The sequence below is a fragment of the Neomonachus schauinslandi genome, chromosome 6, assembly GCF_002201575.2.
Source record: "Neomonachus schauinslandi chromosome 6, ASM220157v2, whole genome shotgun sequence".
Classification (NCBI taxonomy): Eukaryota; Metazoa; Chordata; class Mammalia; order Carnivora; family Phocidae; genus Neomonachus; species Neomonachus schauinslandi.
The window spans coordinates 148184848-148201267 of NC_058408.1; the positions used below are offsets into that span (position 1 = coordinate 148184848).

Here is a 16420-nt window from a genome sequence, read left to right on the forward strand (position 1 = left end):
CACTGTGCCACACCGTACCATACCACACCGTACCATACCACATCACATCATATCACCCCATACCACCCCACACACCATACCATACGACACACCATACCACACCGTACCATACATCACACCGTATCATGCCACACCACACCATACCACACCACACAGTACTATACCACAGACCACACCACACCACATCATACCATACCACACCACACCACACTGTACTATACCATACCACACTGTACCACACCGTGCCACACCACACCATCCCATATATACCATCCCTGTTACACTAAAGCAGAGCCTCCCCAACGGTGTGTCACATAAAGGAGCTACAGACGTGCGAATATACTGTTCCTAAGACACTTGTCTCCTCAGCCCTTGCAGTGGTCAGGCAGTGCCTGGGGCAGCTGAAGCCCTTGGGATGGCCAGGCAGCTTTGACCATTTCCTTGAGGTGCTGTTAGATATGTTCACTTTCTAGGTGGGCTATGATATAAAACTTCTTGAGAAACACTGGCCCAGAGCACTGCTTTTTTTCAATTATATTTTTTCTTTTCTCTTTTCCTCTGTGTGTTAAGCTCTTAGAACCCTCTGTGTAAAGGAAATCTCACAGTGAAGCTAAAAACAGAGATAAAAAGATGCCTTTCTCCCTCAGCTTGTGGTAGCTACTGAGAAGGATCCTTGGAACCTATAAAACTCTGAAAAGTAGAGGTAGACAAACACTGATCAAACCTGCCATGTGGAGGCTGGTACCAAGTTTTATAGAGGTCCGGCCGAGTATTTTCTAAGGTACAGTACAGGAGGGTGAAGGGAAGCCTTCCTGGAGTAGGTGACCCTTGCATGGGGTCTTGCATGCCTAGAAGGAATTAGCCAACCCCAGAAGAGCCATCGGCATTCCAAGCAGAGGGCACAGGGGCACAAGAGGACCACATGTATGTGTCAGCTTGGCTGTTGCACAGGTAACTTGTACGGACCCATCATGAGGAGCTTGAGAAGCCCAAGCTTGAGGGCCTTTGGGTCCAACCTAACAAGTCATATCTTTTCCCTGAGGATTATGGGGAGATACAGAAGAAGTTTAGACAAGAAATCCCTGATGATGTCCGTGTAGGAAAACCGCCAGTGCACGTCTGGCTGGAGACGGAGCGGCCCGTTACTAGGACACATTATAGATGTCTAAAATGTAGAACACAAGAACACGCTCCTCTAGGATGGTAGAACACAAGCCGAGCGTCATCAGGCACAGCAGGCCCAAGCTCCCCACACCCACCTCAGGATGGTTTCGCTGGTGCAGCAGTTTTCAAAGGGGATCATGTAGCCAACTTCATGGCCAATGTTCACATCCATCTCGTCTGCCACGCGGAGGGCGAGCTGCACCGCCGTGGGCTTGTGGACCTGTGTGCACACCACGCCCCCGTGCTGGTAGTGGATGGAGAGGCAGTACTCGGCGCACCACTGAGGAACCTTTCACGGGGAAAATGAGACAGGATCAGCTTCCTCTGGGAGAACCACCAAAACACCAGGGTTCATCTTATAAATAATTGTTTCTTCCACCAGTGAATCACCAGGGGGCTACGCTACATCTCACTCAGTGAAAACCTGAACCATCTGTGCTTATGCACAGAATCATTCCTATTAAAAAGTTTAAGGGTTAGCAGGGACTGGGAAAGTTTGACTTCCTCCAGATGAAAAAAAAAATGCAGATAAAAATAAAAGCAAAATAAAAAAAAAAGATTTTTAACCTCAGCTGGGTTTCTGAAAAGACTCATGTATTTACAGGCTGTTATTTTCTTCCTGGTTACAAGAGAGCTCCATCAAAAATATGGCTTCTGGTTACACTGTATGTTAACTAGGTTGAATTTAAGTAAAATCTAAAAAAAATATGGCTTCTGGTATCAACTACTATGTTTTAAGCAATGTAAGTATTAAATAGCATTTCGATGAAAAATAGTGACTCCAAATTAAAGCATGCACATTTAAACCTAAATGATCATAACAAAATAACCAGATAAGCCTACTCAACATTTCCCTGGTAACAGAAGCTAAAAGGAAATCTCACAGCGTTTAACAGCTAAATACGATGTAAAATAAGCCCACTGAGCTAGTCAACCAATCCATCCAGATTTGGAAAGAGTCAATTCCAAGGCTGTTGTTGAGTCATTTATATTAAAAATCCTTTTACTGAAAATGTATTATAGAGCAATTGGCTTTATCAAGTTCATTTGTGCAATAATGAGTAGAGTAGAAAGTACTTGTTTCATCTGTATGCTGTAACCTTAGGCACTGTCAGTAAGCCATGCTTTCTTACATGTGTCTTTAAAATAAATCATTCCAAGAGGGTTTTTAAATAGATCTAAGGTACTAAAAGGTTTTAACATGTTTAATTATTTTGAGACGTGCTATTTAGTAGAGCCATCATAGAACTCCTAGATTATAATCCTCACTATAATTTGAAAAATAAACATAACCAGAAATCATAAGTAACTCCAAAATGAACTGCTATAGAATGCTAATCCCTAATGATTAATAGCGCAAATGTAGTTCCTTCACTTTAAGATAGGTGTCAGCCTTGTCAACAGGTTGAAAACTAATCAGTAATTAATTTATTCAGCACCCACTTTGTTCTGTGAAAGATGAAGGTTTAAGGTACTGCACCCAGAAAATGCGGAATCAGGGCACAGCAGGGAACGACGAGGTACTCCAGGGACCAAAGTCCAGACTTCCAGGACTGGCTTGCTACTAGTTTATTATTTGGTTTGTTTGTTTAGTAATCTCTTCACCCAAGGTGGGGCTTGAACTCACGACCCTGAGACCAAGAGTTGTACGCTCTTCTGACTGAGTCAGCCAGGCGCCCCAACTAGTTTGTTATTTGTAAATCACAATTTCTCTAAGCTGCAGTTTCTTCTCCATAAAATGGGTTGAAGGGATGAGTTACCTTCGAGTCTAAGCTCCTGGGACATTTGCTCCACAGGCTTACTTAGATCCCATAGGGCACTACCCAACGACCATACACTGATGACCCTTCCTGCCACTGCTGGTCTGTTCCTGGGGTCCACCCGGCCCGCCACACTATGAGCTCTGGGAGACCAGAGACCTGTCTATCTTGGTCACCAAACAATCTCAAGTAATTTTACTCAATAAATATTTGATGAATGAACAAATTCCTTATACTTTCCAAAAATATTTTAAAAGCCTATGATTCTGTATGCTCTACCTTGAATTGCTTCACCGTCACCAGATCACCCCACTGGGAATTGACATAAATTTTTCATTTTTTTTTCACACAAATTTTCTGTCCCCTCATTCCCTAGCAAGTAATTTTTAATTCTTGCCAAACCCTTGCTTTTTAACCTGATTCCCTTCATATCACGGTCCACTCTCTAGGTGTCTGGCTGAGACTTTAAATATCATTCTTGTGAAAACCGTATTAAAACCATTCGTTTGAGGGGCGCCTGGGTGGCTCAGTTGGTTACGCGTCTGCCTTCGGCTCAGGTCATGATTCCGGAGTCAGGTTCTCTGCTCAGCGGGGAGTCTGCTTCTCCCTCTGCCCCTCAGCCTGCTCATGCTCTCTCTCTCGCTCTCTCTCTCTCAAATAAATAAAATAAAATAAAACCATTTGTTTGAATTTTTGTCTCCCCACTAGACTGGAGAGTCCTTAAGCTGGATGTGTGTGGTTCATATTTTCCCCAATCCTTAACAGAGGGCCTGACACACATAATAGGGATAATAAATATTTGGATGGATGGAAGGTTAAGGATATCGTAATAATAATCAGAGGAAGAAAAGGAAAAGGCTTGGACTCAGAACTGAGAAGTAATAAAACCAAGGGACATTTAACTACAAAGAAAGCATGAGTAGTACTCACAAGTGGAGTAACTATGCATGAGAAGAAACAAATATTCTCAGATTTCTAACTAAGAATAGTAGGGTGAGTATCACCAACCATCAAGAATAGAAAACTGGAAAGTAAAATAAAATAAAATGAATGAAGGTAAACGGCAGAGGGTGCATTTGTGAGGGAGCGAGGAGCTAGGAGGGGAGGAAGACGACCTTTGACCTTCGCGAGTGAGGAACGAGTTAGGTCGGGTTGTTAAGGGTGCGCATCCAGGTGTAGCTAACCTGAGAGCAACTGACAAACAGGCCAGGAGCGCCGAGGGGCCGGAGCTCGAGCTAGGCGTAGGGATCACAGGGTTTCAGAGCCGGAGGAAATCTCTGGAGGGCACGTCGGCCACACTCTCACTTTACACGCGAGCAAAGTCTTAGAAGGTGCCTTGCCTGAGTCTCACTGCCAGTGTGCAGCCCAGCCCAAACTGGTCTCAATCCTCCCGCTTCTCGTCTAGCGTCGTTTCCACCACACGCAGGTGCTTCCAAGCACCTTCATATAAAGGTGGCAGTGGGAGCCGCGAGACTCTCAGCTGTCAACATGTTTAATTAATCACTCTTTCCAGGCTAACGACAGTGTCGACACACAACACTATGATGACCACCCGCACTGTTTTACACAGGGAGAACTGTTGCTGAAATTACGCCATCCAGTGTCGCTAGAACATCTGAATATATTCGACATGGTTATTATTCTACGATCCAGGATAGCTGGCTTTCAATGTCTGGAATGCTACATGATTCAAACAATTACGGGCCATGTTCCCAAGCTACTGATGGGAATTTTGACTGCATTTCTTTTCTATCTACTCATATAAACAAATGCTGCAAGATTAGATTATTATAGGGCATTTATAATGGTATAAATGTCATATAGGTCTGGAAGTGCAATAAATATAACAATCCAACAGTCTTCATTGTCCTTTTTTTTTTTTTAAAGATTTTATTTATTTATTTGACACAAAGAGAGACAGCGAGAGCAGGAACACAAGCAGGGGAAGTGGGAGAGGGAGAAGCAGGCTTCCCGCCGAGCAGGGAGCCCGATGTGGGACTCGATCCCAGGACTCTGGGATCATGACCTGAGCCGAAGGCAGACGCTTAACGACTGAGCCACCCAGGCGCCCTTCATTGTCCTTTTTTGTCCCCCTCCACAACTGAGCGAATTATTTCACCTACAAGGCAAAAAAATTGAGAAGTGGGAACAGCTCTTCTAAATTGTATCCGTTAAAATAACCAGTGAAAGACTGGCCACATGCATACTGTGCTTAATGTGGGGATGTTTGCTGACACAGCCGAATGACGAGTGGAGCGCAAGCCACGGCTCACTGCAGACAGCCCACTCAACTGTCGCTCTGACTGCCCACGACGCACAGCCCCTGCGGGAACAGTTACACACGGACGGTAGCAGCAAGTGACACTCACGCACGGGAAAGGAAACACGAACTCACCTGTCCTGCTCAGTACAATTCCTCTGGCTTTATGCACCTTCTGAATCACTAAGCCAGCCAAGGCCCATTGTCAAGTGTGATACCTTAGCAAACTCAAGTATCGGCTGAAAAAAGTATGATTCAGCAACTGCTAGAAATGTGGACATTTCATCATTTCCAGGGACACCAGAATTACAGCGTCACAGGGCATGCCTGCATTTCTCTGTGCCAACAATAAACACTGTGGCCTTCTGTGGCCTGATTCTGATTCCCCTCTGGGAGTGGCTTTTTCTTTGTCCCAATATACCTTAGCCTCTCACCAATGAGTTATGCACCTGTTCGAGAGTTCACCCTCCATGGTTTCTCTGCGGAAGATGGTCCCCTGCCCCCTGGCATCCAGAACATATTATAAGTTGGTACCACAAGAACCTGGACAGCTTAATTACCTACATCTTTCTATAAATCATTTGGCTTTACTCTTTGTAGAGAGAAACACTGAGTACTAGGCCGCTTTGTGCCTTAAGTAACACTTCAGAACTTAGCAAAAAGGCACCTGGGTGGCTCAGTCGGTTAAGTGTCTGCTTTCAGCTCAGGTCATGATCCCAGGGTTCTGGGATCGAGCCCCACTTCGGGCTCCCTGCTCAGCGAGGAGCCTGCTTTTCCCTCTCCTTCTTCCCCCTTCTTCTATTCTTTAAATAAAATTAAAAGAAAAAAAAAAAAGAACTTAGCAAAAGCCGTACAATCTGGTGAACAAAATAGGAAACCGTTTTTTTGTTTTTTGGTTTTTTTTTGCATTTATTCTATGCAGAATTTATTCCCGGGCCCGTAAGGTTTTGTTTCTTCAGTTTCTTCTGGGATAGCTTTTTCTTCTGTGCAACCTTCTCTTTTGGTTTAGGGAACAATCTGGTCTTCTTCAGTCAGGGTGATCACTCCGTGTGGCAGGGAGAGCTCACGTAGGGGTGAATCCAACCACGAACCCTGTAAGTTCCAGGCCGCATCTTGGGGGCTTTGTTCGTCTGCACGTGCTCCATGACCAGAGAATCGACATCTAAACCCTTACGTTCAGCATGACTCTCTGCATTTTTCAGCACTCTTCTTGGGCCCCCGACCCTGTGTGCAGCCCACCGCTTGGCCTGGGCACACGGACCAGCTCCACCAGCAGCGACGGAGTGGCACACACATGGCTTCTGCAAAGTGACATCCTTCACTACCTGGTGGCTTTTCAGATCTGCACACCCTTGATGGCCTGGGCACTTTCACGTGTGTTCTTCAAGTGAACACGCAGACTTGAACCTCTTGAGTTGCATGATTTTGTAGGGTTTTCTGGGTCAAGCGACTAGCGAACCACTTTCAGAGGTCACCTCGGGCCACTTAGGGGGAGAACAGAAACTGCTCTTTTAACACACGACAAAAATAAACCTATTTACACACTTATCTGGGAGTCTGGGCAATAGGCAACCCCCAAATTTGTATGTTTGGTCTACAAACTCTGCCTACTAGAAATCACAACCGCAAATATTTTCATTCAGAACTCACCTCACAATTGTTTCAAACTCCCTCAACCCATTTTTTCTTCTTTTTTAAAAGATTTTATTTATTGGGCACCTGGGTGGCTCAGTTGGTTAAGCGACTGCCTTCGGCTCAGGTCATGATCCCAGAGTCCCTGGATCGAGTCCCACATCGGGCTCCCTGCTCGGCAGGGAGTCTGCTTCTCCCTCTGACCCTCCCCCCTCTCATGTGCTCTCTCTCATTCTCTCTCACAAATAAATAAATAAAATCTTTAAAAAAAAAAGATTTTATTTATTTATTTGATGGAGGGAGAGAGGCAGAGGGAGAAGGAGAAGCAGGCTTCCCGCCGAGCAGGGAGCCCAACACGGGGCTCAACCCCAGGACCTGAGCCGAAGGCAGACGCTTCACTGACTGAGCCACCCAGGCATCCCTCCCTCAACCCATTTTTTAAATGCCGTTTCCTGGACCATGTGACGTGCCAAGTGTGTTAAAGCCTGAAGCATGCCCCCGCTCTGTCCCAAAGCCCAGCTCAGCTGCCTCTGGGGTGTGCAAGGCAATCGGTGTTAAGAGTGCAGAGTAAGAATGTGCGTCCCCAGCTCCTGTCTCCTGCCTGAAAGCAGATCACCAGGACTCTGGCCCATCTGCAGCATGAGAGTAGGTAAGAGGAGTCCTCTGAGTAACCAGAATCTAATCTACATAAAGGCTTCATCAGCTTAAATTAGTGGCTGGAGTTCTACAAGTTGTCCAAATTCAAAGTGAAGCGAAGACGCTCCATTCTCCAGGCAACAGGCCCGGAGGCCGGCGGCTGGGCTTGGGAGAGCTGGGGCCTGGGGTCCGCAGGTGGGCCCAATCCGGGACAGCAGCAGCAGCAGCACCCGTGTGCGGGCCCACGGCTGCTACTGGGGCGAGAGGACAGCCACATCCGTGTAGAACTCCCTGGCCTTGCACCCACTGCCAGAGACAGTCTCAGCTCACTGAATGGATACGTGCATAAATGAAGCGAGACAAAAGTCATCTATGAGACACACGCTGCTCCTGTTAATACACCCTGGTCCCAAAGGCCCCCACAAGCCCCCGTTTCCCATCACTCCTCTGTCCGTGCCAGCCTGGTTCCTCCTCCGCTTTCTAGGACCACGGGGGCTGCAGCCAGTGCCAACGCTCTGATCTCTCACTCTTATTCCAGTACCACAACCAGGGAATCCAAAAGTTGGAAGGAACCTTCAGCACCACTGATTCACCCAAAGGTATGAATCCTTACAAAAACAGTCCTGCAAAGTGCCTGTGCCTGAGCATGCTCCTAAGGCTACCCGAGGTGAGGTACTGTATCAGGATACATTACTGAGGAGTGGGTCCCCTTCTGAATTATATGTCCCATGTCCCTGGATATCATAATTTGTACATATCTCGACATGGAGTGAACACAGGTAGAATCTACCAGCAGAAAATGGTCGGCATGTTTACTCAATTAATAGGGTGGAGATGTTCTGTACCATATAGTTTCTTCATGTAGGTGAAGTCTCAGGCACATCGCGCTTATCCACCTCACTAACCCATCCATTTCCTGGGAAATTTCAGGACAAAAGCTAGAGAAGGAGACGCAAGTAAAATAGATAGTTCTAAAAATATTTCATTCTCTTTCAGGCTTTTTTATAAAGCTGCCCCCAAAAAAGGCAATAGGAAAAGGCTCTATAAATATATGAAAGGTTCTCCCATTTTCCCTAGGGCAGTCACAAAACGCCAGCTGGACCAAAGAGAGATGAAATTTTTAGGATCCTGCAAAATATTTGTGGTCCTCTTTAGAAGGCTTGGGTCTAAAGACAAACTTTTGTTTGAAAGGCTTAAAACTCTGAAGAACAAAACAGTCTTGGAAGCTCTCTGTAAAAAATAACCAGGTTGTTTCCAGAATTGAGAAAACCACCAATGCTCCCAGTATTTAAATTAGTTTAGAATTGGCCCATTTTCCCATCATTTGAGTACTATTTTGATTTCTGCCACCCTGTCGATACACACTGACTTCCCAATTAACAGAAAACAAGCATTATTTGTGAAAATGGTTGAGAAGTCAAAGATGACAGGAGAAACCACTGCTAGGTATTAACATATTACAAATGTATGATAATCCTTATCCTTAAAGATCACAAATTCTGGGCGCCTGGGTGGCTCAGTTGGTTAAGCGACTGCCTTCAGCTCAGGTCATGATCCTGGAGTCCCGGGATCGAGTCCCGCATCGGGCTCCCTGCTCGGCAGGGAGTCTGCTTCTCCCTCTGACCCTCTTCCCTCTCGTGCTCTCTGTCTCTCATTCTCTCTCTCTCAAATAAATAAATAAAATCTTTAAAAAAAAAAAAGATTACAAATTCTAAAAGAAAACTCAAGAAGTATATATTTAATTTTTTTTTAGCCAAAAGTGTGGGCTAGCAATTCTGAAACTACATTATGAGCATGTTTCTAAGACTGAACAAGTAAAGCTATCGCGAATAATGAGTGGCAGGTTTCCCACAGTTAGAGAACGGAGTTACACATGGGAAATGGGCAAAAACAATGAACCTTGTGGTATGGACATGGAACAAGAGGCATCAGCATGAATTTGTGGTTTTTAAAATACACAGAGAGAGAAAGATAAATATGTAGAGAGAGACAAATACATGAGAAAGAGAAACAGAAAGAGCTAGAGACAGAGAAGCAGAGTTAGAGGTATCGAGAGGGGGTAGCCATACATCCCCCCCACACATTTATGTCCTTGCTCTGTTAACTGACAGGGCCTGGAAGCAATGACAAGCCGATGACAATGCCACTTAGTGTCCCCATCTTGGTTTCTAAGTAGAATTCTCCACTAAAAGGAAGCAGCGCTCCTTGAGAAAAATGGCTATTTCTAAGACTGGAACAGACACTAGTGGAGCCTGAAATGTCTTACTGGGAAAGAGCAAAGAAGTGCTCAGGAACCAGGGGGCATGTCATAAGGACACAGGAGTCATCCTGAAGGGGTTCCCACAGGCCATATCAGGGACAATTTGAGAAACAAAATAAATGGGCTGAGTAATGAATTATAATCCATAGAAGAAAGAATTATGAGCCCACATTGAAATAAATGAACAGATAAATAACAAAGAGGAAGTTTAGCTTTTCAGAAGAATTCCAAATATTAAATGTAAAAGGAATGTCAGAATTAGAAAAATCACCAATTTGGTTACCACCAGTGTAATAATGTCAAAGAATGATCTAAGGATGCTAAATAAAACCAGTAGGCAAATGCATGACGAGAAGCGTACTTTATATAGTCTCTAGGTATCTCCCCATATCTTTTTACTTTTTTTTAAGTGAAACACTGATTTTTTTTTACTCCATTGTGTAAAAACTCTTGAAAATATTTAACAGAAGATTTATACAAAAATGCTCATCATGGGGCACCCAGGTGGCTCAGTCGGTTAAGTGTCTGACTCTTGAGTTCAGTTCAGGCCTTGATCTCAGGGTTGTGAGTTCAAGCCTTGCATTGGGCTCTATGCCTACTTTAAAAAACAAAACAAACAAACAAAAAAACAACAACAACCAAAAATGCTCAACACAACACTGTTGGAATAGCCAAAGACTGGAAGCAACCCAAGTGCCCATCACCAGGAGAATGGATATATAAACTGGTATATTCTCACAATGGGATGTCATTAAAAGGAAAAACAAAGGAAGCCCAGCTATAAAGCATCAGAATCATCCGTGGTTCTCAAAGCATGGTTTCTCAAGACCACCAGCATTAGCATCACCTGCAGCTTTGTTAACCACCCCAGCTCTCCTCCCCATACCTACTGGATTAGATACTGAGGCGGGGGGGGGGGGGGTGAAGCGGCAAGTCGGTTCTGGAAGGCTTCCAGGTGAGTCTGATTGACTCAAGTTAGAGCATCACTGTTATGGCTGAATGTCAGTAACACCTGGGCAAGACAAGCTGGTCTCAGAAGAACACAGTATGTTCATTTAATAGTGAAAAACTGGCTAACCGAAGTTAACAGCGTTTTTAACCAAAAAACACGGTAAAGCTATAAAGGAAAGCAAGAAATGATTAATACAAGTTACTTTATGGAGGAAAGAGGATAAAGTACAGAGAAGGGCCACACAAACAGCCTCTGAGAATAACAGTGTCTTATTTCTTCAAGTAGGCAATGGGTACGAGAATCTCCCCACAGCTTTTAAATGATGGGGGAAGACAGTGACTTTACGATGAAGAACAAGACAATCACCACCTTACCAAGTTATCAAATTTAATTAATGTCAGGGGAGAAATCTTATTATGCCTCCTGACAGGATGCACTGAGGACACCAGAGCACTTGCGTGGTCTTCCTGCAGCAAATGCGTAACTGGAATCTAATCCTAAGGAAAGGTCAGACAGGATCAAACTGAGGGATGTTGTACAAAACACCTAGCGGTACTCCTCAGAAATGTCAAGGTCATGAAGGACAAGGAAAAACTGAGCAGCTGTTTCAGATTAGAGGTGAGAAAAGAGAAATGGAAATTACATGCAATGTAATTTGGATTGGGTTCTAGACCAGAAAAATACTTTATTATAAAGGACATTAGTAGGAAAAGTGATGAAATTTGAGTATCTGTACATTAGGTAATCATGAAATGTCAATTCTACATTCCTGACTTTGATAATTACAGTGTGGCTGTGCCCTGTTTTTAGTAAATACTTTAAGTATTTGGAGGCAAAGGGCATCATATCATTAACTTTTAAAGAGCTCAGGATAAAAACTGTACATGTCTGTATGTCTGTGTGTGCATGTGTGCATGGAAAGAGAGAGAATGATAAAGCAAATGTAAGATATTAACACTTAGGAAAGCTGGGTGAACAACATATGGAAAATCTTTGTCCTATTTTTGCAACTTTTCCTAAGTCTGAATTATTGCAAAATAACAACTTCAAATGATTTTTTAACTTGCCATTTGTCCACAGAAATGAGGATTATTATACCCAGTTTTCGACAGTAGCTTCCTGCTGACAAACCAAAAGCATTCATTGTAACAACTCACTGTAACAAATAACAATTCATAGCAAACCCTCCACATTGGCAGCTCTAAGAAAAACCACCTATTGTCCATCCTTTCTCTCTACAAGTCAGAACAAGTAAGCCTCAGAGGTAACAAACAACCTGAACGTGGTAATGTACAGTAGAAAGTACTCTTGGAATTGCAGTTTAGGAAGTTGTGTGACATTACACAAATTATCAAATCCCTCTGGGCCAGTTTCATCATCTGAAAAATGAAGGCATTCTGTCAGATTATCTTTATGGTCTATTCTAATTCTTACATTGCAAGAATCCATACATGAATTTTGTAATAAAAATACTGCTTGCTTTAGAATTTAAAAACCAAAATACAGATACTACTAAAATCAAATCTAGAAGTTCAGGTATAAGAACAGCCTGGACATTATGTTTTCATTAACTACCCTAATTCTATCCTCCATACTAGATCCCAAAATGTAGGACCTTGAGCCAGAATGTTTCTTATAGTCTGGAAAATAAAAATTTTCTGTGCTGTTGAATTTCTGTAATTTAACCAGCTTCACCATGAAGCATGACCAAACACCTCACGATCATCAGACTGCTGGGCACATGAACATGATAATTAATCTCCCCAAATCCGTGGCAGGCAAATAACACCTATCGTATCTTTTAAATGTAACACGAGCCATGAAATAATTTGAATGGATTTTTATCTACCATTCTAGAGAAAATTTACTGGCACACTAAACACAATATCCACATAGGTATAATTAACGGTCACTCAGCTGGCTTTAAGAAATAAAACTAGGAACGTAACTTAATTGTTGTGCCTGAATTGCTAATGCTCTTTTTGTTCTGTTTTGGGTTTTTCTGGTTTAGATATCATTATTAAAACTGAACACTGACATTGCACTTAAGTAATAAAAAAGTACAACACATAAAGCAAATGGCATTTCGTAATGCCTACTCACCTGAGAGCTCTTGCCACATCTGGCATCTCCTGAAACGATCACAATTTGATTCTGAAGCAGATTCTCCATAAAGGAGTATTTCTCTTTCCATATTGGAAGATCTTCCCTCTCTTTTAGAAGTTTGTAATAACGCGATGAATATGGCAATCCATCAAAAGGGTTAAGTTCCAAATCCTCACAAGCCAAAACCCCCTCCTCATCCCCATCACTGGAATCCAGGGATTCGGGGAAGTAGCGTTTCTCAGAGGCAGAGCCTGGGCATCCCAGTCCCTGCTCTTCCATCCTGTCCAAGAGTGAGCTTAAGTAGCTGGCATCCTACGGTCAAGCTGTTCCGACAGTAAGCCACTGCAAACAGCGCTGAGAGTCTACGGATACAAACTTGGGCGCCTCAATCGCCAAGACTTCAGCTCAAAGTCTTCGCAAGTTAATTCCTCAGATCCGCATCCGGTCTTCCTTGCTGTGCTGCCTCTGCTCAGCTCACGTAAGCGCTCTTCTGCACGTTAAATGACTGTCCATACGCCACCCTACAAACACACCAACAAAAGAAGGAAAATCAGGTACACATACGAGATGCTCAAAAGAAAAAGCACAGGCCTTCAAAACAAAAGCGTTAACTGGCTTTTTTCCGCGAGCTGGTTCCTGCCTGTCATTTCTGCTGCCTCTTCGAAAGACCAGGAGTAATTCAGGCTAGCTCTTCAAGTTTGATGAGCTGCAATTTTCTCCTGGCCAGCTTGGGGACAGTTCCACACTGGACCTGGTGCTCTCGGCCTGACCTCTAGCACTGGCGCCGACAGCGAGCCGGGGGTGTGGTGGTTGTGAGGCTCTATCACGCGGTCTCTCACCCCACTACAAAACAGATGCTGGATCCTGTGACAGGGAAAACTGTTGAGGGCCAGGGAGTCTTCCCCTAACCTGGTTACAAGACAGTCTATTTTGTCTTAATTAAGAAATCCTCTAGCTTAAAGGAGAGTGTTTTTAAAAACTTCATTTAGATTTGCTTATGCCAGTCTACAATGACAGGTGAGGGAAGTGGCTTTATTTTTTTCCCCCTCGGAGGCTATAGCTCGCTTTTTTTAATAAGGTCTTTCATTTGTTTAATCAAACCAGAAGCCTCAAGCACATGTCTTGAGATTCCAGGGTCTTGATTCCAAAATAGCTAATTCAAGTGACAACAGAAAAAAACATTTATTTATTTTTAAAGATTTCATTTATCTATTTATTTGAGAGAGAGCAAGTTGGGGGGAAGGGGGCAGAGGAGAGGGAGAAGCAGACTCCCCGCTGAGCAGGGAGCCCAACATGAGGCTCGATCCCAGGACCCCGAGACCATGACCTGAGTCGAAGGCAGATGCTTAACCGACTGAGCCACCCAGGCGCCCGGAAAATATTTATTTTAAATGAAGAAGAGAAATTACCCAATCAAGGGCAAATTTACACCAGTAACTTATTCCCTACAAGTCAGGTAAGTGATCTTTCAATCCTGATTTTTTAAAATCCAATCAATATTGCTGGGAATAAGCCCCTTTTCACATTAACCAGGTGAAAACTAAAAATACAGAGAAACTCAGGTAAAAAAGAACAAAGCGTAATCTGTAACTCATGATATTGTCAAATTACTCTTTTTACAGCACCTCATTTATTTAACTATTGCTTTAGATGGTTAGTGGGCTCACAGGGCTAGCTCCTCATCCTACGTAATAAAAAAAAAAGGCTCTTCACTGTTCAAGTCAGGCTCCGGGGAAACACACACTCAAGGAACACCTGTTGAGTGCCTCCTCAGGCTTCAGTTAATAACACATGTTAAGGATACTTCAGGACCAAGACTTTACAAGCTCACACACAAATAGGCCGAAAGAGGGAGAAATTAATAACCAGAGGGACGGGAGAAAGGATGTTTAAGCTCCTCAAAGGTAGGGTTCTTCAAAATTCATTCTGAAAGTTGTTTCAAAATTAGAATGGTGTAATAACACAAATGTAGTATGGGTTAACGTCGCAGCTCTTTGCTGCTCCCATGGGTGAGACCAGATCCACAGAACAGCTCCAAGAAACACGCTGGCTTGAGATCACAGGACAAGATGACTTTAAGAAGTCATCTAAGAATCAGAAAATTCCACTGCTTAAGAGAAGTTAACATTTGGTTTTATATTCAATTTTTCCTTTATTCTGATTAGAATCCCTTCTAGAGGTTCTCATTCTACATGTAAATTAAATTGCTGTTATTATGATTAATGATTGCCATAGGTACTATTTCTGAACTGTTTTACCTAAAAAAACACAGCTATTATTTTTACCAAATAAACACCCTTGAAATGTTTTTCTTAGTTTTATAATACTCCATAAAGGTGCAATAATCTTTTAAAGTAAAATCTTATAAAGATTATAAAGTATCGACCACTTTGAACCATCAGGAAAGAGTCGAGTTTTCCAAACAGTCATCTTTCTAGAGATGGAAGCGTCACCTGGCCCCTTCACCACACACACGTACACTGTACGGTTCCATCACCAACTTCTCTGTTAGGCTGGATTAAAGATGGCCACACATGCTCTGTCACTGCTCCCCTGGAGAGGTGGAGTCTACTTCCTCTTCCCTTTGTCTGGGCTGGCCCTGTGAATCACTATGATCCAAAGAATGCAGTGAAGTGATGCTGAACCACTTCCAAGGCATTCACATGTCTGAAACACTCCCTCTTGGAGCCAGCTGTCATTCTGTGAGACACCGAGGCCACTGGGCAGAGACCAAGGCTGGGCTTCCTCTGGCAGAAAGCACAGACATGCCATGTGGGTTAAGCCACAGAAGATGGTCCCAGCCAGGTCAAGTCTCCAGATGACCACAGGCCCAGCCAACACAACACCCAGCAAAAGCAGCACCCACGGCCACCCAGTCAACCCAAAAAACCGTGAGAGGGAACACACGGTCACCGCTTCTGGAAGCTACTACATTCCAGGGTGTTGGTCTTGGCAGCAACAGATAACCAGACCTCTCTGCCTACTAAAACAATCTAAGTTTCTCTTCATGACTCAGGGTCACCATTACATCAGTTCCTAAACAGAATGATGTCCTCAGACTTCCCTGAAGTATTCAGGGATCAAAGGCCAGACTGGTCTGGAGCCCCGCTTTTCCTCAGGGATTCGATAACCACGTCACACTGTGGTCCGTGTGCTTACCTAGTGGGGCCGTCCTCTGCTTTTCTGACCTGCTCTCCTACTCAGCATGTTAGAAACCAGTTAGGCTTGTTGGACAGATACAATACTTGTAAAGGTTGAGGCCTCAAAGGGCTCTATATTGAATCCAGTGAGTCTGAGGGGCAGCACCATGAAGTTCGCGATGATCTATTTTCACTACTCAGAGGGACTTTCTGTTGCTTGATGGTTTGAGTCCCAGATTTAGAGAGGGCAGTGGCGGAGTTTTCACGATAGACAACACCTCTCCACATTTATTCTGCTACTGGCGTGACCTATGTATTTTCTTAGAGGTCATTAAATACATACAAGAGATCCATGTTTTGGCCTTTGGCAAATTTAGTAGTACCAGTAAGGGAAAACAAATATGGTAGGTGACATGCCACTCAAAATAAAATTTAATAAGAACTGTTGTGTTAGGAGTATCAGCTACATTCCACTATAAGAATCTGAAAGGTTGGTATTTGCTCCTTTTC

The 16420-nt window shown here is 43.7% G+C and overlaps 1 protein-coding gene across 2 annotated transcripts in view; it reads right to left on the bottom strand.

Moving 5' to 3' along the window:
• Positions 1 to 16420, bottom strand: part of DHX32 (DEAH-box helicase 32 (putative)) — a 51521-nt gene that overhangs the window by 24373 nt on the left and 10728 nt on the right. Inside the window, exons 2-3 of one of the 2 annotated variants that reach the window (XM_021703758.1) lie at positions 12768 to 13291; positions 1260 to 1453 (exon numbers count right to left, since the gene is read on the bottom strand). In XM_021703758.1, coding sequence (XP_021559433.1) covers positions 1260 to 1453; positions 12768 to 13049 — 476 coding nt within the window. In that variant the 5' untranslated portion in view covers positions 13050 to 13291. Of the gene's footprint in view, positions 1 to 1259; positions 1454 to 12767; positions 13396 to 16420 lie in introns of those variants that run through there. The other variant, XM_044916181.1, reaches the window with a different exon arrangement.